This window comes from Rattus norvegicus, chromosome 1 (assembly GCF_021556685.1).
Source record: "Rattus norvegicus strain SHRSP/BbbUtx chromosome 1, alternate assembly SHRSP_T2T, whole genome shotgun sequence".
Lineage (NCBI taxonomy): Eukaryota > Metazoa > Chordata > Mammalia > Rodentia > Muridae > Rattus > Rattus norvegicus.
The window spans coordinates 51522525-51547809 of NC_141534.1; the positions used below are offsets into that span (position 1 = coordinate 51522525).

Genomic DNA, 25285 nt, shown 5'->3' on the forward strand with positions numbered 1-25285 from the left:
AGAGGCAAGAGGATCAGAATTCGGGCTGGTGAGATGACTCTCTTTAGGAGTGTTTGCTATTCTTCCAGAGGACTTGGGTTTGATTCTCTGCATCCACACGGTGATTCAAAAATATTCTTGACTTCAGTCCCTCGGGCTCTGAAGTCTTCTTTTGGGCTCTGCAGGCACTACATATAGGTGGTACACACACACACACACACACACACACACACACACACACACACACACACAAAGAAACAGGCAGAACACTATATGTTCAGTGTTTACAGTGATTAGGTAGTTTGATTGAAATCAGTTTTATATTCTATGTAAAAGTAAAAGAACTGTTTGCTTTCAAGAAACACAATGTTCTTGAGATCAGAAAAATGTAACATTCATTATGAGAATAAAATAATGCAATAACAATGGAGTATAATGGCTCTAAATTATACTCTGAATGTGACTTTTAAAACGTGTATGGTATTGGTCTGGAGGGGAGGGCCTCAGCAGTTGTGAGTACTTCAGAGGACCCAGGTTCTGTTCCCAGCATCTTTAATCTAGTCTCCATGGTTACTGCAGAAACACTGTGCACATGCACACACACACACACACACACACACACACACACAAACACACATACACACACAAACACACACACACAGGTTTTTAAAGGGGCATTAATAATCTCTGTTCTCATCAGTCTCTGAGTATTATAACAAGAGTCTTATGAGCAGGTATGTCTGGCCTGCAGGACCTGGGCCATAGGCATACCCGGGTATGTATAAACGTGGCTCAAAACACTTGTAGATGACAATGCCAAGTCTGAGCTCAAAAGGTGAATATCCTTGGAAGATCAGGGTCCTCTGGCTTCCTGAGCAAGCTCTTGCATGGATGATTCTTGGTAAGTTTTCCTTTTCTACAACTGTGACTGCTCTGAAGTAAGCCATTCCACAGAGTCCTGGATGACCATGTCACTGATAAGTGACTTGAAAATTAGTCTACCAAGCCCAGGCATAACCTCAGCAGACATGATGTGGATAGAGTGGACAGGACCATGATGATAACTACCCAGGCATTGGAGACTTGACTCAGCGTGCTTAGTGTATCTGTCTAACACCATCTCAGTAAAGGCCCCCTTCGGGGAGCACTAGCTCATCCTCCAAATGCCCTCCGACTCCACATGGTTCTATGCTGATGCCCCTGACCACCAAATCACTCCTGTTTAATTTGTTCCACCATCTCGAAAACTGTCAGACACAAACCCTCAGATGGACAGACAGACAAACACACAGAATTGATTGTCAGAGTTCGCATAATCCTCTTTACAATTGGGCATCACACAGAGCATTATGGAAGGCTCCCCAGTCATCTGTTGTGTGGAAAACACTCCAGATGGAGTGTTCCTGTGATCTTTTTATTAGTGTGCTCAGCCTGCACAGAGAACCAGGTTCTATAAAGGCAAAGGCGTTTACATTTATCACGCATTAGACCATACTCACTCACCATCTTCCTTCCTCCTCATCCCTCCTCCTCCTTGTCCCTCTTCTTTATCCTTCTGCCTCATCCCCCTCATCCCTACCCAGTATCCCCTGTCTTCCTTCCACTTGTTTATACTTCACACACATTTCATACATACTTGTTTCTTCATATACACAAAGACATTCTCTGTGTGTCTCTATGAAACCTAAGATCCACAAATGAAAGAAGTTGTGCTATCTGTCTTCCTGTGCCTGGTTTATTTTGTTTAATGGACCTCCAGTTCCATCCATTTCCTTGCAAACAACATAATTTCATTCTCCTTTATGGCCGACTAAAACTCCATCGTGTATATATCTGCCACATTTCCTGTATCTGCTCATCTGCTGATGGGCACCTAGGGTGATTCTGTAAGTTGGTTATTGTCCTCGGCCCTTTAAAAAAATCATTTAACAGCAAATTTGCAATTTCGGTAGGGGTTGGTGGGAACTGCTTATCTTTGCTCTACTTAGAAACAGCCAAGGAGGCTCAAAAATGGGTACTGGAATTGCTGAAACCTTATTTGTGTAAACAAATGGCAGCTGTCCCTGGAAAGATTCTAACTGCAGGGCTGAGGCATGGGGCCCCTTAGGCATCTCCCCACTGGGTTATCTCTCCATGCAGCCTCTCCAGGAAAGCCTCTTTTAAAAATCCAATCTTGTTTTTGAGAATTTCATATATGGGTACCCTATTTACAACATTTCCCGTTCTCTTCCTCTCCCACTCCCTCTCAAATTCATGGCTTCTTACTTAGTTACGATTGTTACATACACACACACACACATAAATTTATACATCCAACCCGAGTCTCTTCAGTGTTGCTCATACCTATATGTCCTTCGGGCAAATTGAGAAACCACTGTGTCATGACGAGCAACCTGGTTAATTCTGGTGATAGCCAGTTACGTTGGGAGCTGTTCGAGAGATGGTGTGAGAAGGGACAGGGGAGCAAGAGCAGGAGGAAAGAGAGGACATGAGATGGGGAGACACTACACTTGAGAATAAGGAAATGGTCACTGGGTCCCTAAGCCCCAGATTACAAGGTCAGAAATCAGGGTCACCGTCCATAAATGAAACCTCTGCTGCGTTGGCCATCTTGTGTCCTTGTCTCTCCAGAGGCTGAACTGCTTTGTCCTTCCTGAGCCTGTGGATATATGCTCAGGCTCCTAGTGAGTCCTACGAGCATTGGCCACTGTCCTCCACTCATCTTTAACCACAAAATAGATTTGTCAGGCAGAGAAAGCACCGTCCCCTCAGCCCTTCAACGTCACATCGTTTCTATCTCCACTGCCTTGTAGGTCTCTCTCACTATCTGCCTAGACCAGTCTCAGCAATCCCACTATGAAGTGTTTCCATTATTGCTTTTGTGTTCACTCTGCGGTGTCTTTTGAGGGGCTCCTGTAACAACTGTGACAGGATTCTGATGAAGGACTCTAGTGGCCAAATTTGGGAAGAATATGTGGCAAATTCAGATAAATCTGCTCTCAGTGTGACATCGTGCTTCCAGCAGTGCTTGGAAACCTAAGGTAGCTATAAGTCCTGACCTGTACTCACTCTGACTTTACAGTATTTAAGTTAAGCTTTTGGTCTGGTTAAACTTTCTGTACCCTGCTCTCTTGGGCCACAGTGTTCATTTGGAACCCAAAGTGCAACTGAGCGGCCAGGTCTACAGCCTCAGGAGGAAGCTATGGCTCTCACCTCCATGGCTGAGAGCTTTTAAGGCTCCCAAGGAAGGGTGTCATCTGCATAATCACTTACACATAGTTAACCTCATAAGGCATTCCTCTCTGCTTTTATGCAAATGAACTATTCCATTCCTAAAGTGCATGGCTGAACTACAGCTCTTCTTAGGAGGGAGGCCATTTAAAACATTTCCATTGTTTTAACAAGATAATGTTCCAATTTGAATACTTGCCTTGTATTAATTCATACTCATTGTAAACAAGATATTGGATCCCAGAAAAGGTTTGCATAGAGGGACATTGTGCAAGTGATGTGAGCCTTAATTATACAATATAAAGTCACTTAATGACTTTTGGAATTTTTATGAGCTTCGGTGTAAGTTTTAGTGAAATGGCAGAATCACAGGCGTGGTTCACTTTTATAAGGTGACGGGTAAGAGAGGAGCAAACTAGATAACCTTAGGAAAATGACAGTGTTGGGATCCAGGGAAAGGATCTCAGGAAGGTGGGGAAACCTTCAGATAAGGATGGATTGACAATCTCTGAAGAACTTTCACTTTCAAAAAGAATCCCAAAGATTGATAGGGACTGTTCAATGAACTTCCAAAAATTCTATACAATCTTTATTCCCAAAGCGGAGACCCAGAAATGAACAAGAATGAGAGGGCCAGGACACAGCTAGCCGCTCCAGCTGGCTGACACTCAGTTCACAGTTAGTCAGCTCAGCCATCTCTGAGGACTGACAGACTGCACACCTGAATGAAACAGTCCTATTGTCTCCAGGCTCTGAGGGCCTCTGGTGACAAGAGGAAAGGGCCTTGTGCTCTCCATTGAGAGACACAAAAGCCAGCTGCAGGGGGAAGGCTGAGGGGAGTCCTTCTCTCCGGGCCAGCCACTTCTGGCCACCGCAGATAACAGAGAGTTGTAGATAAAGATAGATTTTCAATCAACCACTAAACAGACTCCTGCTGAGGAGCACACTGGAGAAACGTGAACAGTGCGCACGGAAAGCAACCATATGGCTGCTTTTAATGGCCCAATCAATATGAGAAAAGTGTGGCACTTGTAATCAGCTCTAGACCCAAGTCTCATTTGTTTGTTATGCTTCCGGCTTTAAGGAAGGCAGACCTCCGTGCTCATTTACCTTGATTCACAGTACTCCAGGGAGTCAAGGTGGGAGGAAATGTAAGACGAAAAACAAACAAACAAAAATTCATTTTTATTGTCTTCCAATTTTCCATTTTCCTCCCTCACAGTTCCTCACACTGACACTATTCCAGCCTGCTTGCTCTGCCTTTCAAGTTACCCAAACTTCAAGCGAATTCCAGGGCATAAAGATCCGCTAGAGAAAAGCCCTCAAACTAAACAGTAAGGGACACAGAGACACACAAGGAAGAATTGCACTCTTCCTATTTCCCAGTCACTACCCCTCTGTGTGCCCCTCTGCAGCGTTAGCCAGACCCCTACCTCTAACCAGACCCCCGCACCCCCAATCTCCTGCAGGATTAGCATAACACAGTGCAGGGGGCTGAGTTCTCACCCATTTAGGGTGCATTTCAGCAGCAGATACCCTCATTCTCTGAACATCCTGTGCCTTTCATCTTCTTGACAAACCCCAGGTCACCAGCACTCTGCAGCGCTGCAGCAGAACACAGAACATTGGTTTTCTACCAGACAACAGTAGCCAATTAAAATCCGTGCATGGAATGACCCTGACCTTTCCATCCCAATATCGGGCTCAGCCTGTGAGCCTGATGCATGCTCTATCCTGGCCCACAGTGGAAATGCTCGATTCCTTCCCCAGTTCTGCCTCCCCTAGGAAGTGTGTGGTAGCATGTTAAGGGATTTCCCTTCTTGGAATGCCAGAAGCACTAATCTGGGCCTCCCTGACACTTAGGCTACACTGCTGTGCTGATCTGCGTTCTGTCCACTCGGAGAAGTCCTTCATGCTCAGCCCCACTGCCCGATGATGATCCTTCTTCTACAGTCTGGGGTGCACCAGATTCCTCTCAGCTGGGACAGCGGCATGTGGAGTTCTCGCTTGCATCCCCTGGTGGCACAGAAGAGTCATTGAGTCCTGCCCACTCAGTCTTGTCTGCACCCCTGTCTGTAAGGAAGCTCCTCCGTGATCAGAGGCTTGGCTCCTGGAAGGGGTGTGGTAAGCTGACTCAATCGAACATGTGATGGGTATGAACCAAGTTTCTTGCCATGGAAAGACACTGGGTTTATGAATTACATTTTTTTCTTGTTTCAATCTTTTATTTTCATCACTTTGGAGTTTCTTACCCCCAAACTGTAAGTGACAGGGGACATAGTCATTTCCTATGTAATGACAAGGAGCTCAAAGGCTGTGAAGAATCTCAGGGACCATTAGAAGTCAAAATGTCGCCCACGTGCGGATCACAAACACATGGAATCTGTTCGAATTGGTCATCTATATAATCACACTTTCCATTTGAAATCTTCAGTTTAGAAGACTGTTCTTAAGTGTAAAAACATCAGTATCTATCTTTAAAAGTAAATTTAGATATATCACCCTGATAACTTTCTGAGAGCTAGTTTGATCCAAGGAAGAGAGATGGGAGTTCCTTAATGACCACCATCAAGGTGTGATGAAGTATGGGCCTCCTCCAGACATCAATCACCCGCTTGGAGGATCAAGAGAGCTGTTCTCCAGCCCTGCAGTAGGCCTCTCTCCTGCCCCCTTACTCTCAACTCCTCCTCTTCTTCTCACCGCATCAGCCTCCTGTGTATGTGTGCTGGGGTGCCCTCTGAGCGACCTCCCATTCCCTAATCCCTGATATTTTCATTTGGGTCTAATCTGCCTTCCCATCTGAGGTTATTCAGTACTGATTACAGTGGCTTGTGATTGGCTTGTCTCCAGGTCTCAGAATTTCAATCACAATGATTTTGAAAACTTTATCACGCATCTGCCATGATAAACATACCTTCCTGGAACTAAAACCTACTGATTCAGAGGCCCGCCTTTCACTGATTAATCATGATAAATTCCTTTTTTTTTTGATTCTTTGTTGTCTGAGGCTCTTGTCTAAGATGTGATCAAACTGTAATTACACTCCCCCCACTGACATATTTATTTCGGGATTCTTTAATGGGAAAATTTGAAGCCTCTGGAATTAATGGACGATTTGAAGAAAAAAATCCTCACACATTTCCACATCACACTGGCTAGTTTTATGTCAACTTGACACAAGGTAGGGTCATCTGAGGGGAGGGAATCTTAATCTAGAAAATGCCTCCATAAAATAGGGCTGTACACACGTCTGGGCCATTTCCTAGATTGATGTTTGAGTGCAGCCCAGTGTGGGCGGTGTCATCCTTGGGCAGGTGGTCTCGAGATATTTAAGAAAATCAACTGAGCAAGCAGAAGTGACCCTGTAAGAGCACTCCTCCCTGCCTCCGATGTAGTTCCTGCCCTGAGTTCCTGCCCTGACTTCCCTCATCGATGGACTGTTACCTAAATGCGTAAGATGACATAAAATCTCTTTTATTCCCAGGTTATGTTTGTTTTTATCACAATAGAAAATGTAACTAAGACAAGCATTATTGTAGTAATTAATATAACACATTATTTCTATTGTATCCAAAGTAGCTTGTAAAATACCTGGCCATGACACGAAGAATAAAGGCGACTTGGACCAGGTGCTTCCTCAAATGAGCAGGGAAGAGTTTTTAGTACTTGAACACCGTGGGATCGACCCTTCCATTTCTTAGATAGGGCATACCGAGCTCTGCCCCCAAAATGGCAGATTTAGCCAGCACATGGAGGTGCTCAGCTACAGGAATGCGGTCCTGCTGCTTTATCTCCTAAATATTAATCCTTCCCATGTTAAAAGAATCTTTATGATTCATAGAGAAGATGCTTGTTGATTTACTGTATCATACTGTTATAAAATAGCTCAGATGAAAAAAGAAATGGGTTATGACACAGAGAAATAAAAGCTGAATTCTATGACGTTGAAGCCTCGAACCCTCACAAAATCATAGATTCTTAAAAAAAAAAACTGGTTCTTTTGCACCCTTAAAAACTATACTTTGGCGTTAAATGGGGGGAAATGGGGGGTAAAGAAGATAAAATACATTGTATGTATGCATGAGATTCTCAGAGAATAAAACTTTATGCTAAAATATTTCTTTGATTATACATTTTCATATGTCAACAAATATTTGAGGTTTACATTATTTCGCTAACTTTTATCCAGTTCCATCATAATAAAAATAGATCAACAACTCATGCAAGAACAGGAAACTCTTCCTTATCAAGTACTCAAAACTTGGTTTAGAAATAAGCTGTCCTTGAGCCTGAATACTTGATTGGTTTTTGAAAAATGCCGTTAGAAGTTTCTAGTTCGTCACCCAAATAGCATGTCAGACAACAGGGAGCACTTTGTCAGGCTCAGACACCATTCAATCATAATCCGAGTTTGACTTCAAAGCTTTCACAATTCAATTTTATTTAGAATTGAGAAAATATGACTGGGGAGAGCAGGGTAAGGGCAGACCGAGCATTTGTCTTCTGTGGAAGCAGAACGGAAGTGGAACATACGAGTCTGTTCCTCATTCACTCCCAACTTCATGTGCCACCCTCCACATCTAGGTGACCTGGTGCCCCCTGACAGTGCTGGGGCCCTGGGAAGACGCTCAGGCTGATGGGTGAGCATGTTGGTGTCAGTGGCATCCCTTCACAGCGCAGATACTGTGAGCAACACAAGAACAGAGAGGCACAGCTTGTGGGTCGCACAAATTCAGACGACCATTAGTGGCAAAGTCAGGGACCACTGGGAAGCCTGCACCTTTACTCAAACAAAACAAATGCCTAATTTTCCATTATAATTAGGTACTGGGAAAGTCAGAATGTACAGCTAGCACCAGATACATTCCCTATCTCATTGCTTAAGGTTCTAGCGAAGTCTGAGAGAAATAGTCTCTGATCCCTTAGAGGGTGCCAATGTGACCCAACTGAAGTATCATGAAGTCATTTCTGGAAAGGATATATACAAGTCGCTTATAAATCAAAATTGTTCAGTGCTGGGGAACTCTTACTTAATCTGCATGTTGTGTCAGCAGTTCCCATGAGGATGAAATCAGAGACACTGACTGGGAATATTAACTTTTCCTCAAACCAGCACTCCAGGTGACATATACAGTGGAGAGGTAAAAGCTCTCTAGTTCTCAGACCAAGTTTAACAATTATTGATTATAGTCAGGGGATAGTTGTAGATATCAAATGTCAGGTGAAATAAATTTTAAGTATTTTTAGAGCTTCTTAACTTTTTTTTTTATTAACTTGAGTATTTCTTATATACATTTCGAGTGTTATTCCCTTTCCCGGTATCCGGGCAAACATCCCCCTCCCCCCTCCCCTTCCTTATGGGTGTTCCCCTCCCCATCCTCCACCCATTGCCGCCCTCCCCCCACCAGTCTAGCTTACTGGGGGTTCAGTCTTAGCAGGACCCAGGGCTTCCCCTTCCACTGGTGCTCTTACTAGGATATGCGGCCATACCACCCTGAACGCGCCCGATCTCGTCTGATCTCGGAAGCTTCTTAACTTTTTGATAAGGCAAAAATGTGTGGTCTGAGACCACTTACCTATTAAAATCACGTGGCCAAAACAAAACTGTGCAATTTTTCACACGATTTCAAGTCACTGTTTATATAAGTATAAAATTGATGTATGTTACTGGTTCCCGAGTAGAGAAATTAATATTAATATCATTCACAGAATCTTTTTAATTCCCCCTTTTATTTTTGAGATTCTAATTGAATCATGTCCCCTTCCCCCCCCTCTCCAAATCTACGCCCCTTGCTTTCCCTCAGATTCATAGCCTCTTTCCTATTACTTGTTGTGAGATACACAGATGTATATCAGTAATGCTCTTAGTCATTTGCTGTTTCACCAGAAGGAATGTCCATTTCCTTACCCTGAACTCCAGCTGACGGCCATGAGTGGAGGGGAAGCATCTTTCCAGCTGCCTGAGAACTGCCTCATTCATGCAGACATACCACTGAGGCTGGGGGCTTGGTAGGGAAATGATATGAGTGCTTCATGTACTTGGGGTCTTGGAATGCACACATAATGCCTTGACATCAGGACCTCTGGGTTCTCCTTAGCCTGCGTGTGTGCAGTGGAGATGAACACATGTTCTCCAACACACAGAACACGCAGACATGGTATGATTACCATCTCAGGCCTTAAAGCTATTGAAGAAGGCAAAAATATAAAGCAAAGTTTGGATAGCAAATTTGAAGTCTTCTGGCGCATCCAAAGTTGAATTAATTTCTCTAGTGCAGAAACTTCTAATTGATTATGTCCCCTTTAATCTCAAGGACATGCCCCATGAGATTATTATTTAGGGAAGGGTAAGGTGCATTTCAGAATGAATGCCATTCTCCTTCATAAAATAAAAGCTATTCCTATGCACCTGAACCAGATCCCGAGTGCTCTGTCTAAAGCAAGTTAGGGTAAACTCAGTATTTTTATCCACTGTTTTCTTTGTGTGTGTGCATGCGGATTCAGAGGACAGCGTCCACTGTCCTTCCTCAGATGCTGTGCTTCATGACGTGGTTTCTCACTGAACCTAGAACTCACCAACTAAGCTGCTAGCTGGCCAGAAAGCCTCAGAAATCTGCTTTTCTCTACTTTGCCAGCACAGGCATTACACGTGTGTGACAGCACTCCTGGCTTTTTAAAACTTCACATCCTGGGGATCAAGCTCAGGCCCACCTGCCTATGGCCTGAGCATTTTACTAACCAAGCTGGCCCCCAGCCCCTGTCTTTGCGATCTCAAGAACTAAGGGTAAATGTGTCTAATTGAAAATGGTCTAGTTAGACTATATGTGCATGTATGAATACTAACCAAGAATAGATTAAGAACTCTGCTCTTTGAGTTTTAAATATATGGAGCCCAAGGTGTACAAGAGAAATCAACATATTTATACATATATTTATATATCAATCATCTTTCCATTTACCTGTTTATTATTCCTTCTTCCTATTGACCATATTTATATACATATATCTATTCTTTTTTTTTTCCGGAGCTGGGGACCAAACCCAGGGCCTTGCGCTTGCTAGGCAAGCGCTCTACCACTGAGCTAAATCCCCAACCCCACGTACATCTATTCTAATATATATATATATTATATATAAACACATACACAGTGTGTGTACTATACGTATCACAATTATATAATCATATCTATCTGTATATAACACAATTACACATATTCATACATATGCATAAATGATACTTAAGAATTTTCTCTATAAAACAATATACTTTAATTTCACACCACTGGGAAACTCACAAGGACGCATTGTGATTTGACATCTGTGATTGGCGTGCAAGTTATTATTTTTCTTAAGATTTCTTTCTTTGGGGTTTGCATTCATATACAGTCTGTCCATGGTTCTCAGCCCCTGTGTAGTGGAGAATGCTGGTCTGCCTGCTGCTCCCTTCTCTCTCCGTGTCCTTGCAATCACCTGACAAACTAGCAAGAGGAGGCCAGTCTAACGATGCAGCTCAAACACGGTACCTGTTACTGTTGACAGATTCTGCTCATTAGAGAAGATTTGAGCGCCAGTTGGCTGGGATGCTTTGTGAACTAACACTGACATTTGTGTTGGTGCCTCGGCCATGTTTACAGCTTCCAGAATGCAGGGCAGGCCTGAGGACTTTTGAGATTAAACGGACACAATACACAAATGGTAAATAAGACAACAACAGCAATAAACCTCATTGAAGAGACGTCGTTAGAGAGAAGCTCCTCCTCTGTGTGAAGCTGACAGGTTCTGTGACTGAAGTGCCATTCTCGATTCTGTGTAATTGTCCCCTGTTGACAATCAGAGGCTTCATGCAGAGAAGGTGCTTCTCTCTGAAGCTGTCTTTTAAGCCTGTCAGTCATGTTAAGTCTTCTAACTTCCCACGATGTCAGAAAACAGCAAGGTGAGAGAGAGGTGGCCCTTCAGAGGAATATTTGATGGGTGTGGAATACAAACATGAAGTACAGGTGCTGGGAGCAAGATGGGTTCTGTCTCCTTTCTCTTTTCTGGGCTCAGAACTGCTTGGCTGGCTTTTCCTTAATCACCTGTGACCGTCACTGTAAGTCGATTACATGGGAGCCTGAGATCGAACCCGGGTCTCCTTGCCTTTGTAGCGAGCACTTTATCAACCGATCCATCTCCCCACACACCTATACTTTTTCAGGTCTCAGAAATCTCTCTGGTTGCAGTGGTTTGAGAGTAGAAAACAAATGGTTTCATTTGCTTTTTGAGATTATAATGACAACATTTTCACTTCCCTTTCCTCCCTTCAAACCCACCCATATATTGCACCCCACTCTCCTTCAAATCAATGGCCTCTTTTGCACTAATCCTTATTACATGCATATATCTCTCTATCTCTAACTCTCTCTACATATATATCATCTCTCTCTCTATATGTGTGTGTGTGTGTGTGTGTATCATCTAATCTATCTCTCTAATAGATATCTATCTCTATCTAATCTGTCTGTCTGTCTGTCTATTCATCCATCTATCTATCTTCCTAATATAACAGGCTCATTGTTATGATGTCACTTGTATGTATGCTTTCAGGGCTGAACAACTAATTGGTGTGCTCATCCCTGAGGAAGACCAGTTCTCCCACTCCTAGTTTCTCTCAGTTGTCTTTTTCCATCACTAGGTTGGCTGCTCCTAGGGAAGTGAGGCTGGAGGTATGAACACGGGGAGGGTTTTGGTGAATGTGGTTAACTCATTTGGCTATGACTCCACTTCTGATAGGATCCATGACTAGATGGGAGAAAGTCAGCTGAGGCTCTTGGCCTCTATTCTAATGTAGTAGGCACAGAGAAGGAGGTCATATTCTAAATTCATAAATAATTAATTTAGTCAGACACTTACAGCTCTTGTCCCAGGGCAGTCTGGAGATTGGCACTCGCCACTCATCCGGTTTGGAATTAAGACATCATCCCAGCAAGATGGGCCCTTTGAAAAAAAGAACAAAAAAAACAAAAACAAAAACAAATGAAAACCATTCATCATTTCCTACATGAAATGGAAATACACCTTTGTGGAGAATCTTGATGCCTTCCCACTGGAATCATGGGAGATAATGAAATGACAAGGACTACAGGGATCTTGACAGAGTGGGGGCTTTCCCCAGATGTTCTTGTAGGATCTATTAGGTGTTTTCCCATAAATACGTAAGACTTCATTCGGTATTTGGCTCAAACAGGTCCGGTTTCCATTCCTTTGACTACTTGGGGGTTTTGTTTAAATCTTTCTGTCTGAAAGGCCATTCCATAGTTGTGACAATATTCTCCAGGTGGTCTACCTACTTTACAGCAGCTGTCACTCCCCCACAAGTGGCACGGCAGCTGATGAGGTAGGGGTCTGTTCCCTCATTGCATGTGGATTCCAGAGAAGACCTGGTCTATACACAGTATCCCAATACATAGAGGGGCACTGGGTATTGGACCACACTTTTTTAGTGATCAAGAAACAAACCTTTAAGTAACAGCCAGAGCCCTTAGATTAAATGAGAAGTCTTTGCCTGTTCTACTACTGTTTGGGTTTCAAGAAGTCAATACAGGCCCAAAACATTCAGAGCAGAAAGAACATGATATATTTTATTGACAGATGTTTTGAATACAGCACTAATGAACGGGAAACAATGTGGATCACCAGAGAGTTAGTCAGATATATAAAGCAACATTGAATAGCGTGCTGTAACACTAACTTCAGGTTCGTACTCACAAATTTGCATTAGAGCAGGACTGCAGCTGTTAAAGATCTGGAAGGAAACAATGAGGGAGAAACAACTCAAGCCATCTCTCCAGGTCTTGGTCTCCTCATTACTGACAGACAGTAGTGTCCATATCTTAATAAAATAATTTTTCTAAGTTTACTTCAATTTTAAATATTGAAATTTGAATGAAAATATACATCAGAATTACATGGAAAGGGGGCAGGCAGTGTTGGACGTATGCTTAGGTACTTCCTGTCCCTGCTGCCCTGGGGACACACACACACACACACACACACGTACATGTACATGCACATGTGTGCACATATGCGCATGAACACACACATACACATGCGTGTACATACAGTCTCTTCTGAAGCATCGTTTGATATCAGCTAAAACTCTTGATCTATATTTACACACATGACTAGGGAGGCTGAGACAGTAGAAGCTGAGATGATGATCCTGCTTTTCTGAAAATACTCAGGAGCCAGTCAAGAGTAAGTCTATACATGTAGGGCCAAAGGGGGACTGAGAACTGAAAATAGTATTGGGGAAAGAGGATAGGAGAGGGGCAGAGGCAGCCAGTAGCCACAGAATTTCATAAACAGAAGACCCTAAAATATATTGAGAACAGCTTAACTGCTTCAAAACAAAAACCAACACAAAATCCTAAAGTCTCAGTAATTTCTTCAAGGCTCAGAGCATACTTCTAACCTCTAATTACATCGGTCCAATGGAGGAATAGTAAAGATATGTTGGGGACCCCAGAGATGGAAAGAGGGTTCAGGGAGGTGATGGTTCACAGATGATAGCAGAAGGCTGATGGGTATGGCTCATGATGTGACTCTGAGAGACAGCCAGGGGGTGGCCAGTGCTTCTGTAAGTCTGACAGGAAGGACAGAGGAGAGACAGCCGAGGATCAGCAGAGCTTCTGGCACAGGTGGTCTGACAGTCAGTGGCCTGGAGCCAGGTGTGGGAACATTTGGACAAAGAAGCAATGGATGCAGAGCTATCATTTACACTGCGGGAAGTAAATCAGTCATCACGGGCCAGCCTGAGGATCATTTCAGTGCCAGAAATCCGCTCCTGAGGAGCTGAGAAAGTCTACAGCAGAAACTAGTGATATGTGAAGGTACACAGTCCGGAACCTCTGGGGCCGATACACGCTTAGCCTTTAGTATATGAAGATACATATGTGCACGCACATCATACACACACAGGTATACACACACACACACACACACACACACACACACACACATGCCGCAGCACACATACAACACACGCACAACATGCATGTAAGTACATGCATGCACATGCACCTCACACACACAATGCTAGGAAAAAAACCAGAGGTCTTGTAGGAGTTTAAGCTCGAGCTGAAAGAAACTGTCATTCTAGAGCAGCTGGAATCTAAGCCTTCAGATCGCTAGTCTCCAAGCCACTGTTAAGCCTGGGCTACTGTGGTTAGGGAGGCCTGCTTTAGTGTTGGCTCTTGGCTGGTGTTTGGGAGCTCAAAATTCTGAGAAATGGCATCTCAGTTCTGTCTCAGATGAGGGTGGTTTACAGAGCTGCTTAGACAGTGGGTGTGACTCATGCCCAGGACCTCCTTCTCCTCAGGCTGTCGAATTCTGCTCATCTCTAGGCAAAAATGTCTGTGTGACCAGCTCCCACCAGCTCCCACGGGGCTCTGCTTTCTTCCCTTGTGTGTGTGTGTGTGTGTGTGTGTGTGTGTGTGTGTGTGTGTGGTCTGTCTGTCTGTCTGTACAGTTTTGCTTCATGCCACTTTGATGCAATGAATCTCAGCATTGTAGTCCCTTCTGGCGAGTCTCTACCTCTGGAGCTCACACCAGGACACAATGTTACATAATTAGTCACCAAGACAATATTCTCTAGCCACTCATGGGGTCACTGTCACACCACAGCAGAAGTGAACAAACCAGGAGCCTCCTGGCCCAATCAGACCGGTGCCTGTGTATATTAAGTTCATGTCCTGGGAAACGTCTTCCCATTCTTTAATTATTGAAAAGCACAAGAAAGCATGTACTCTTGTATGTGACTTGGAAATCATGTAATGTTCAAATGGTGGTGTTCATAACTAAAGGCATGGCATAGTCACTGCCACATGGCCTTAGGTGGCCATGGGTGCTCTCATGGTACAAATGTTCTCAGAACCAGACCCTGTGGCCTACAAAGACCCCTTTAACCATCAGGACCTTCATGGGAAAAGCCATCTGAATGGAGATGGAGAATTATATCCTATAAGATTATAACAAAAAGTATTTCTCCAATTCTGTATGGTGGCATATATTTTGGTGTCATACAATCTTATGAGTTTGCATGACTGGCTGTGACCCAGATATCAAGGAAGAAGTTCCTTCAGTTGAAAGCTTAGAGCTGTTCATCTGATCAATCAGAGAGGGTATTCAAGGAGAGGCAGCGATTGGAAGCAGTGGTCTGTCAGCTTGTGGAAATAGTAACTACAGGCCACATTCAAGGAACTGGCCTGACTGTGCCAACCCCACAGAAAAGCATGAAGTGGAATGTTAAACGTTTCTGTTTTAATGTTTCTTTGTATGTTTGTGCCTATGCTTGTGTACATGCATGTACATGTGTGTAGAGGCCAGAGTCAACTTCCTATGTTCCTCGGGAGCCATCAGCCCTATTTGTGTGGGACATGGTCTCGTATTGCTCTGGATCTCACCAATTTGGCCAGGCTCACCAGGGAGCCTGAGTGATTCCAGCCTCTCCATCTCCCCTCAGATGCTGAGGCCATCAGTGGGTCACTCTGCCTCTGTTTTCTGTGGTGTTTGGAGGTAAAGCTCAGGTCCTCATGCTTGTGTGGCAAGCACAGGACAGACATGCTATCTCAGCAGCCCTGGCAAAACACATCTGCAGGGCACATCAGAAAAAAAATGATCCCAGGTAATAAAATCCACACAGTATGAACTTTTAAAGCTATGTCTAAAAGTTACAAAACTAATCCAAAACTCATCTTGACTAGGTTTTTCAGTGCCCAACCAAGGTGGGAAACTGAAGCATTTTGCTGCCTATTTTATATTCAAATATCGTCTGGATGAAAATCTAACTATCCCTTCTTGAATGACCTAAAGGAACATTGCCGTGAGCTCCTCTTTGTGAGGCACCTGCATCACTGCTTAAAACACATCATCAGTGCCACTCTCTGAAATGGCATGAAGTTCAGCAGCTCACGGCCCCACATGATACTTGCACGGTAATTTTATTTAACTCTATTTGTACCAGTCATACCTCGTCACTATCACGTGTGCTGCACTTAAAAAGTAATTAAACATAATTTAAAGTACAACAAAACTGAATGGGCTAAAATGAACTTGATATTCAAACATGGTCGCAGAAGAGCGAGGCCATCTTTACAACAGCCACATTCCGGGGGCTGGCCAGGTCCTTCTTTTATCCCCCGAGTCTCCTTTTGCCACAGATGATGAGAAGATGCTGTACTGAAGCCTGGAGATCTGCTGCTCTTTGCTGGTCTCATGCCTGGCCAAAGTCACTGAGCCATTCCCAACTTAACTCTCCACATCTGAGAAGTGAGGAGGGGAGGACTGCCTTTAAGCAGAGTGGCAGGGTTGCCAGCATCAGATGATGCCTCCCCCACAGCCTGGTACCTGCTGACTTTTCAAAACTGGCATCTGTTGTATTACTTCTTAGCTCTCAAAATAGAACTTCGTGAGAAGGTTTGTTTGTTAATTAATTAATTTATTTGTTTGCTTTAGCAATAGTTGAGCCTGGAGAGGCTAATTCCAAAGGGGAATGACTGACCTCCACTGAATATTTTTAAATTCTTCCCGTGTCTCCATTTCCCCAGGCTCCACCATTCCTGGGGATCAGGGCATTAGCTGCAGTGGATGTCATGGAACTCTAGTAAAACTCCATCTGCCACCCAGTGCTGTTCTGGGGGTCCATCTTCCTCCAGGAGATTTAATGATACTCTGCTTCAAACAAAGTATAAGGCTTTGGTTACAGCAAAGGTTGGTGACCATAATGACAAGTGGAAAGGGGGTAGAGGTGAAGGAAAAAATTCCAGGAACCAAAATAATGCTAAATGCACCAAATATTTATTGAATAGATTGTGTGTGTGTGTGTGTGTGTGTGTGTGTGTGTGTGTGTGGAGAGAGAGAGAAAGAGAGAGAGAGACAGACAAACAGACAGACAGAAAGATGAATGAATACACACACTACACAATTTTTGTATGCATATTTATAAAAAATAAGAATCCTCTTATAGATTTCATGGAGTACTACAAAAGGTGGTTCAAATGAAATAAGGAAACTCACTCAAATATATATTTTAAGTGCCTGTATCAAATATAAGGAAAATATAAAGCGACTGTAACTGAACACACACATGCATGCACACGTACACAAAGCTGTGCACACACACACATGGACATACACGTGTGTACATAAAGGGTGAGAATATGAACTAAAAATCACTGTTATATGTACTGCATAGGGCTCAAATGGGACTCAACCACCAGCTTCTTACTTGACCATAATGAAAACATGTATACACGGAGGGTTAAATGTGGTCCTAAACTGGCACAGCTCCTCTCCTAATATCCATCAAAATATGCATGGGCAGAACATGGTGTTGATGGAATTAATTTACCTGTGGCCTGTACTAGGGTATCAGTTATGTGTTACCTATTGGCTGGAAGTGTCCCACAGTCCCTTCTTCGCTAAGATCCTTAACTGGGTGACACTCCTTCATCAAGTCAGCAGAGACTAGCTGCCTAGTCTCTTGCAACACAGTCTCCTCTTCTGTGGTCAAGGACAGTCAGAGCCAGCAATGAAGGACCCACAGATGCTCCAGCACGTTTGCTGTTTTCTCTTGCTTAGAGAGAAGCCACAGGTCTTATTAACACTCAGGAGGAAGAGATTTCACAATGACATGGATGGCAGGCTGAGAGATGTTGCTGGGGTCATCTTTGTAAACATCAATGCTGTGTCCTATCTGATGAGGAGAAAGACATTTCAGGAAACACAGGAAACAATAATCTCACTTGTGACTTGGTGCCAAGGGCCCAGGATGAGACTTTATTGTGGGCACACGTCCCAGTTCAAAAAGCTGAATAATTCAACTATCTCCTCGAATTGTTCTTTCATAACTTAGAAAATATTAAAGCATAAATGCTGGATGGAACCAGCAATGAGTTTTTATTTATTCCTGTAAATCAAACTTAAAAAAAACCCACACATTTTATAACAACAAAGACATGCTTTACTTTAATGAATGGGCATATTCTTTTTTTTTTTTTTTTGATTTTTTTTTTTTATTAACTTGAGTATTTCTTATATACATTTCGAGTGTTATTCCCTTTCCCGGTTTCCGGGCAAACATCCCCCTCCCCCCTCCCCTTCCTAATGGGTGTTCCCCTCCCAACCCTCCCCCCATTGCCGCCCTCCCCCCATAGACTAGTTCACTGGGGGTTCAGTCTTAGCAGGACCCAGGGCTTCCCCTTCCACTGGTGCTCTTACTAGGATATTCATTGCTACCTATGGGGTCAGAGTCCAGGGTCAGTCCATGTATAGACTTTAGGTAGTGGCTTAGTCCCTGGAAGCTCTGGTTGCTTGGCATTGTTGTACTTTTGGGGTCTCGAGCCCCTTCAAGCTCTTCCAGTTCTTTCTCTGATTCCTTCAATAGGGGACCTATTCTTAGTTCAGTGGTTTGCTGCTGGCATTTGCCTCTGTATTTGCTGTATTCTGGCTGTGTCTCTCAGGAGCAATCTACATCCGGCTCCTGTCGGTCTGCACTTCTTTGCTTCATCCATCTTGTCTAATTGGGTGGCTGTATATGTATGGGCCACATGTGGGGCAGGCTCTGAATGGGTGTTCCTTCAGTCTCTGTTTTAATCTTTGCCTCTCCCTTCCCTGCCAAGGGTATTCTTTTTCCTCATTTAAAGAAGGAGTGAAGCATTCACATTTTGATCATCCGTCTTGAGTTTCGTTTGTTCTAGGGATCTAGGGTAATTCAAGCATTTGGGCTAATAGCCACTTATCAATGAGTGCATACCATGTATGTCTTTCTGTGATTGGGTTAGCTCACTCAGGATGATATTTTCCAGTTCCAACCATTTGCCTACGAATTTCATAAACTCGTTGTTTTTGATAGCTGAGTAATATTCCATTGTGTAGATGTACCACATTTTCTGTATCCATTCCTCTGTTGAAGGGCATCTGGGTTCTTTCCATTTTCTGGCTATTATAAATAAGGCTGCGATGAACATAGTGGAGCACGTGTCTCTTTTATATGTTGAGGCATCTTTTGGGTATATGCCCAAGAGAGGTATAGTTGGATCCTCAGGCAGTTCAATGTCCAATTTTCTGAGGAACCTCCAGACTGATTTCCAGAATGGTTTTACCAGTCTGCAATCCCACCAACAATGGAGGAGTGTTCCTCTTTCTCCACATCCTCGCCAGCATCTGCTGTCACCTGAGTTTTTGATCTTAGCCAATCGCACTGGTGTGAGGTGAAATCTCAGGGTTGTTTTGATTTGCATTTCCCTTATGACTAAAGATGTTGAACATTTCTTTAGGTGTTTCTCAGCCATTCGGCATTCCTCAGCTGTGAATTCTTTGTTTAGCTCTGAACCCCATTTTTTAATAGGGTTATTTGTTTCCCTGCGGTCTAACTTCTTGAGTTCTTTGTATATTTTGGATATAAGGCCTCTATCTGTTGTAGGATTGGTAAAGATCTTTTCCCAATCTGTTGGTTGCCGTTTTGTCCTAACCACAGTGTCCTTTGCCTTACAGAAGCTTTGCAGTTTTATGAGATCCCATTTGTCGATTCTTGATCTTAGAGCATAAGCCATTGGTGTTTTGTTCAGGAAATTTTTTCCAGTGCCCATGTGTTCCAGATGTTTCCCTAGTTTTTCTTCTATTAGTTTGAGTGTGTCTGGTTTGATGTGGAGGTCCTTGATCCACTTGGACTTAAGCTTTGTACAGGGTGATAAGCATGGATCGATCTGCATTCTTCTACATGTTGCCCTCCAGTTGAACCAGCACCATTTGCTGAAAATGCTATCTTTTTTCCATTGGATGGTTTTGGCTCCTTTGTCAAAAATCAAGTGACCATAGGTGTGTGGGTTCATTTCTGGGTCTTCAATTCTATTCCATTGGTCTATCTGTCTGTCCCTGTACCAATACCATGCAGTTTTTATCACTATTGCTCTGTAATACTGCTTGAGTTCAGGGATAGTGATTCCCCCTGAAGTCCTTTTATTGTTGAGGATAGCTTTAGCTATCCTGGGTTTTTTGTTATTCCAGATGAATTTGCAAATTGTTCTGTCTAACTCTTTGAAGAATTGGATTGGTATTTTGATGGGGATTGCATTGAATCTGTAGATTGCTTTTGGTAAAATGGCCATTTTTACTATATTAATCCTGCCAATCCATGAGCATGGGAGATCTTTCCATCTTCTGAGGTCTTCTTCAATTTCTTTCCTCAGTGTCTTGAAGTTCTTATTGTACAGATCTTTTACTTGCTTGGTTAAAGTCACACCGAGGTACTTTATATTATTTGGGTCTATTATGAAGGGTGTCGTTTCCCTAATTTCTTTCTCGGCTTGTTTCTCTTTTGTATAGAGGAAGGCAACTGATTTATTTGAGTTAATTTTATACCCAGCCACTTTGCTGAAGTTGTTTATCAGCTTTAGTAGTTCTCTGGTGGAACTTTTGGGATCACTTAAATATACTATCATGTCATCTGCAAATAGTGATATTTTGACCTCTTCTTTTCCGATCTGTATCCCTTTGATCTCCTTTTGTTGTCTGATTGCTCTGGCTAGAACTTCAAGAACTATATTGAATAAGTAGGGAGAGAGTGGGCAGCCTTGTCTAGTCCCTGATTTTAGTGGGATTGCTTCAAGTTTCTCTCCATTTAGTTTAATGTTAGCAACTGGTTTGCTGTATATGGCTTTTACTATGTTTAGGTATGGGCCTTGAATTCCTATTCTTTCCAGGACTTTTATCATGAAGGGGTGTTGAATTTTGTCAAATGCTTTCTCAGCATCTAATGAAATGATCATGTGGTTCTGTTCTTTCAGTTTGTTTATATAATGGATCACGTTGATGGTTTTCCGTATATTAAACCATCCCTGCATGCCTGGGATGAAGCCTACTTGATCATGGTGGATGATTGTTTTGATATGCTCTTGAATTCGGTTTGCCAGAATTTTATTGAGTATTTTTGCGTCGATATTCATAAGGGAAATTGGTCTGAAGTTCTCTTTCTTTGTTGTGTCTTTGTGTGGTTTAGGTATAAGAGTAATTGTGGCTTCGTAGAAGGAATTCGGTAGGGCTCCATCTGTTTCAATTTTGTGGAATAGTTTGGATAATATTGGTATGAGGTCTTCTATGAAGGTTTGATAGAATTCTGCACTAAACCCGTCTGGACCTGGGCTCTTTTTGGTTGGGAGACCTTTAATGACTGCTTCTATTTCCTTAGGAGTTATGGGGTTGTTTAACTGGTTTATCTGTTCCTGATTTAACTTCGATACCTGGTATCTGTCTAGGAAATTGTCCATTTCCTGAAGATTTTCATATTTTGTTGAATATAGGTTTTTATAGTAAGATCTGATGATTTTTTGAATTTCCTCTGAATCTGTAGTTATGTCTCCCTTTTCATTTCTGATTTTGTTAATTTGGACGCACTCTCTGTGTCCTCTCGTTAGTCTGGCTAAGGGTTTATCTATCTTGTTGATTTTCTCAAAGAACCAACTTTTGGTTCTGTTGATTCTTTCTATGGTCCTTTTTGTTTCTACTTGGTTGATTTCAGCTCTGAGTTTGATTATTTCCTGCCTTCTACTCCTCCTGGGTGTATTTGCTTCTTTTTGTTCTAGAGCTTTTAGGTGTGCTGTCAAGCTGCTGACATATGCTCTTTCCTGTTTCTTTCTGCAGGCACTCAGCGCTATGAGTTTTCCTCTTAGCACAGCTTTCATTGTGTCCCATAAGTTTGAGTATGTTGTATCTTCATTTTCATTAAATTCTAAAAAGTTTTTAATTTCTTTCTTTATTTCTTCCTTGACCAGGTTATCATTGAGTAGAGCATTGTTCAATTTCCACGTATATGTGGGCATTCTTCCCTTATTGTTATTGAAGACCAGTTTTAGGCCGTGGTGGTCCGATAGCACGCATGGGATTATTTCTATCTTTCTGTACCTGTTGAGGCCCGTTTTTTGACCAATTATATGGTCAATTTTGGAGAAAGTACCATGAGGAGCTGAGAAGAAGGTATATCCTTTTGCTTTAGGATAGAATGTTCTATAAATATCTGTTAAGTCCATTTGGCTCATGACTTCTCTTAGTCTGTCAACATCACTGTTTAATTTCTGTTTCCATGATCTGTCCATTGATGAGAGTGGGGTGTTGAAATCTCCCACTATTATTGTGTGAGGTGCAATGTGTGTTTTGAGCTTTAGTAAGGTTTCTTTTACGTATGTAGGTGCCCTTGTATTTGGGGCATAGATATTTAGGATTGAGAGTTCATCTTGGTGGATTTTTCCTTTGATGAATATGAAGTGTCCTTCCTTATCTTTTTTGATGACTTTTAGTTGGAAATTGATTTTATTTGATATTAGAATGGCTACTCCAGCTTGCTTCTTCTGACCATTTGCTTGGAAAGTTGTTTTCCAGCCTTTCACTCTGAGGTAGTGTCTGTCTTTGTCTCTGAGGTGTGTTTCCTGTAGGCAGCAGAATGCAGGGTCCTCGTTGCATATCCAGTTTGTTAATCTATGTCTTTTTATTGGGGAGTTGAGGCCATTGATATTGAGAGATATTAAGGAATAGTGATTATTGTTTCCCTTTATATTCATATTTGGATGTGAGGTTATGTCTGTGTGCTTTCATTCTCTTTGTTTTGTTGCCAAGACGATTAGTTTCTTGCTTCTTCTAGGGTATAGCTTGCCTCCTTATGTTGGGCTTTACCATTTATTATCCTTTGTAGTGCTGGATTTGTAGAAAGATATTGTGTAAATTTGGTTTTGTCATGGAATATCTTGGTTTCTCCATCAATGTTAATTGAGAGTTTTGCTGGATACAGTAACCTGGGCTGGCATTTGTGTTCTCTTAGGGTCTGTATGACATCAGTCCAGGATCTTCTGGCCTTCATAGTTTCTGGCGAGAAGTCTGGTGTGATTCTGATAGGTCTCCCTTTATATGTTACTTGACCTTTTTCCCTTACTGCTTTTAATATTCTTTCTTTATTTTGTGCGTTTGGTGTTTTGACAATTATGTGACGGGAGGTGTTTCTTTTCTGGTCCAATCTATTTGGAGTTCTGTAGGCTTCTTGTATGTCTATGGGTATCTCTTTTTTTAGGTTAGGGAAGTTTTCTTCTATGATTTTGTTGAAGATATTTACTGGTCCTTTGAGCTGGGAGTCTTCACTCTCTTCTATACCTATTATCCTTAGGTTTGATCTTCTCATTGAGTCCTGGATTTCCTGTATGTTTTGGACCAGTAGCTTTTTCCGCTTTACATTATCTTTGACAGTTGAGTCAATGATTTCTATGGAATCTTCTGCTCCTGAGATTCTCTCTTCCATCTCTTGTATTCTGTTGGTGAAGCTTGTATCTACAGCTCCTTGTCTCTTCTTTTGGTTTTCTATATCCAGGGTTGTTTCCATGTGTTCTTTCTTGATTGCTTCTATTTCCATTTTTAATTCCTTCAACTGTTTGATTGTGTTTTCCTGGAATTCTTTCAGGGATTTTTGCGATTCCTCTCTGTAGGCTTCTACTTGTTTATTACTGTTTTCCTGTGTTTCCCTAAGTGTGTTCATGTCTTTCTTGAAGTCCTCCAGCATCATGCTCAAATATGATTTTGAAACTAGATCTTGCTTTTCTGGTGTGTTTGAATATTCCATGTTTGTTTTGGTGGGAGAATTGGGCTCCGATGATGGCATGTAATCTTGGTTTCTGTTGCTTGGGTTCCTGCGCTTGCCTCTCGCCATCAGATTATCTCTAGTGTTACTTTCTTCTGCTATTTCTGACAGTGGCTAGACTGTCCTATAAGCCTGTGTGTCAGGAGTGCTGTAGACCTGTTTTCCTCTCTTTCAGTCAGTTATGGGGACAGAGTGTTCTGCTTTCGGGCGTGTAGTTTTTCCTCTCTACAGGTCTTCAGCTGTTCCTGTGGGCCTGTGTCTTGAGTTCACCAGGCAGCTTTCTTGCAGCAGAAAATTTGGTCTTACCTGTGGTCCCGAGGCTCAGGTTCGCTCGTGGGGTGCTGCCCAGGGGCTCTCTGCAGCGGCAGCAACCAGGAAGACCTGTGCCGCCCCTTCCGGGAGCTTCAGTGCACCAGGGTTCCAGATGGTCTTTGGCTTTTTCCTCTGGCGTCCGAGATGTGTGTGCAGGGAGCAGTCTCTTCTGGTTTCCCAGGCTTGTCTGCCTCTCTGAAGGTTTAGCTCTCCCTCCCACGGGATTTGGGTGCAGAGAACTCTCCGATGCTTTGTCTTTAGGAGTGGAAAACCAGTATCGCACATAGATGCTTATTACATGTGTTCCCCTGTGGAGCCACGGGATCCTTAAGGGCCCACTCCGCTCACGCAGTTCGCGGGTCCTGTGGCGCCGCCACCGAGGGAGCCAATCGCCGTGCGCCCGCCGGCATATTCTTTTAAAACCTCACTTTATATCCTGTGATTCCTAGAAGAGGGACACTTGACCTTTACTTCTGAACACTGAGCTGCTGACATCTATACAGTTCACTTGATAGAAAAAGAGAATACTGCAGTCTACATAAAGAGATTCATAGCTTTTAGTTTCTACTTCCTGCTACTAATTACTTAAAGCAAACATTACTGGGAAGAAATAATGATTATGGTATTAAGATTAGTAGTCCGGTCCTTGCTGATATGTTTCATAAATTATTTTAGTTCTATATTAATAATTTAAAAGTCCCCCATTTAAAAATATTTATGCATTTTAGTGTACAAAGGAGCTAGAGGAAGAAAGATGATTGGACAACTTGTAGCCAATCTCTAGAATAATGATTATGATAAAAGTAATGGCTGTGGTATGACCTTGTGTTAATACAGAGTTGTGTTCTTTACATAATGTGTCCATATGCCCCAGGTTCACCTTGATGCTCTGAAATGAACCACTAGTACTGAGCTCTGAACTCCAGCCTGATGTCCTGTTTACATACCAGGGTGACATCAGATCAGTGTCTCAAAGAAATCCTGGCCCTGAACCCAGTAGCACCAATTCAGCTCTCCTACTCAACCCAGGAAACTCCTCTTGAGCACCATGTCAAAAGTTTGTGTCTTCATGAGAGGGCATGCCTCTTCTCCATTCACTTGCCCACCTTC

General features: G+C 42.7%; 1 protein-coding gene across 5 annotated transcripts in view; it reads right to left on the reverse strand.

The window, feature by feature from the left end:
* Positions 1–25285, reverse strand: part of Prkn (parkin RBR E3 ubiquitin protein ligase) — a 1215323-nt gene that overhangs the window by 609566 nt on the left and 580472 nt on the right. For all 5 annotated transcript variants that reach the window (XM_087584833.1, XM_087584829.1, XM_087584826.1 and 2 more), the window contains 1 exon segment: positions 12100–12183. In XM_087584833.1, coding sequence (XP_087440959.1) covers positions 12100–12144 — 45 coding nt within the window. In that variant the 5' untranslated portion in view covers positions 12145–12183.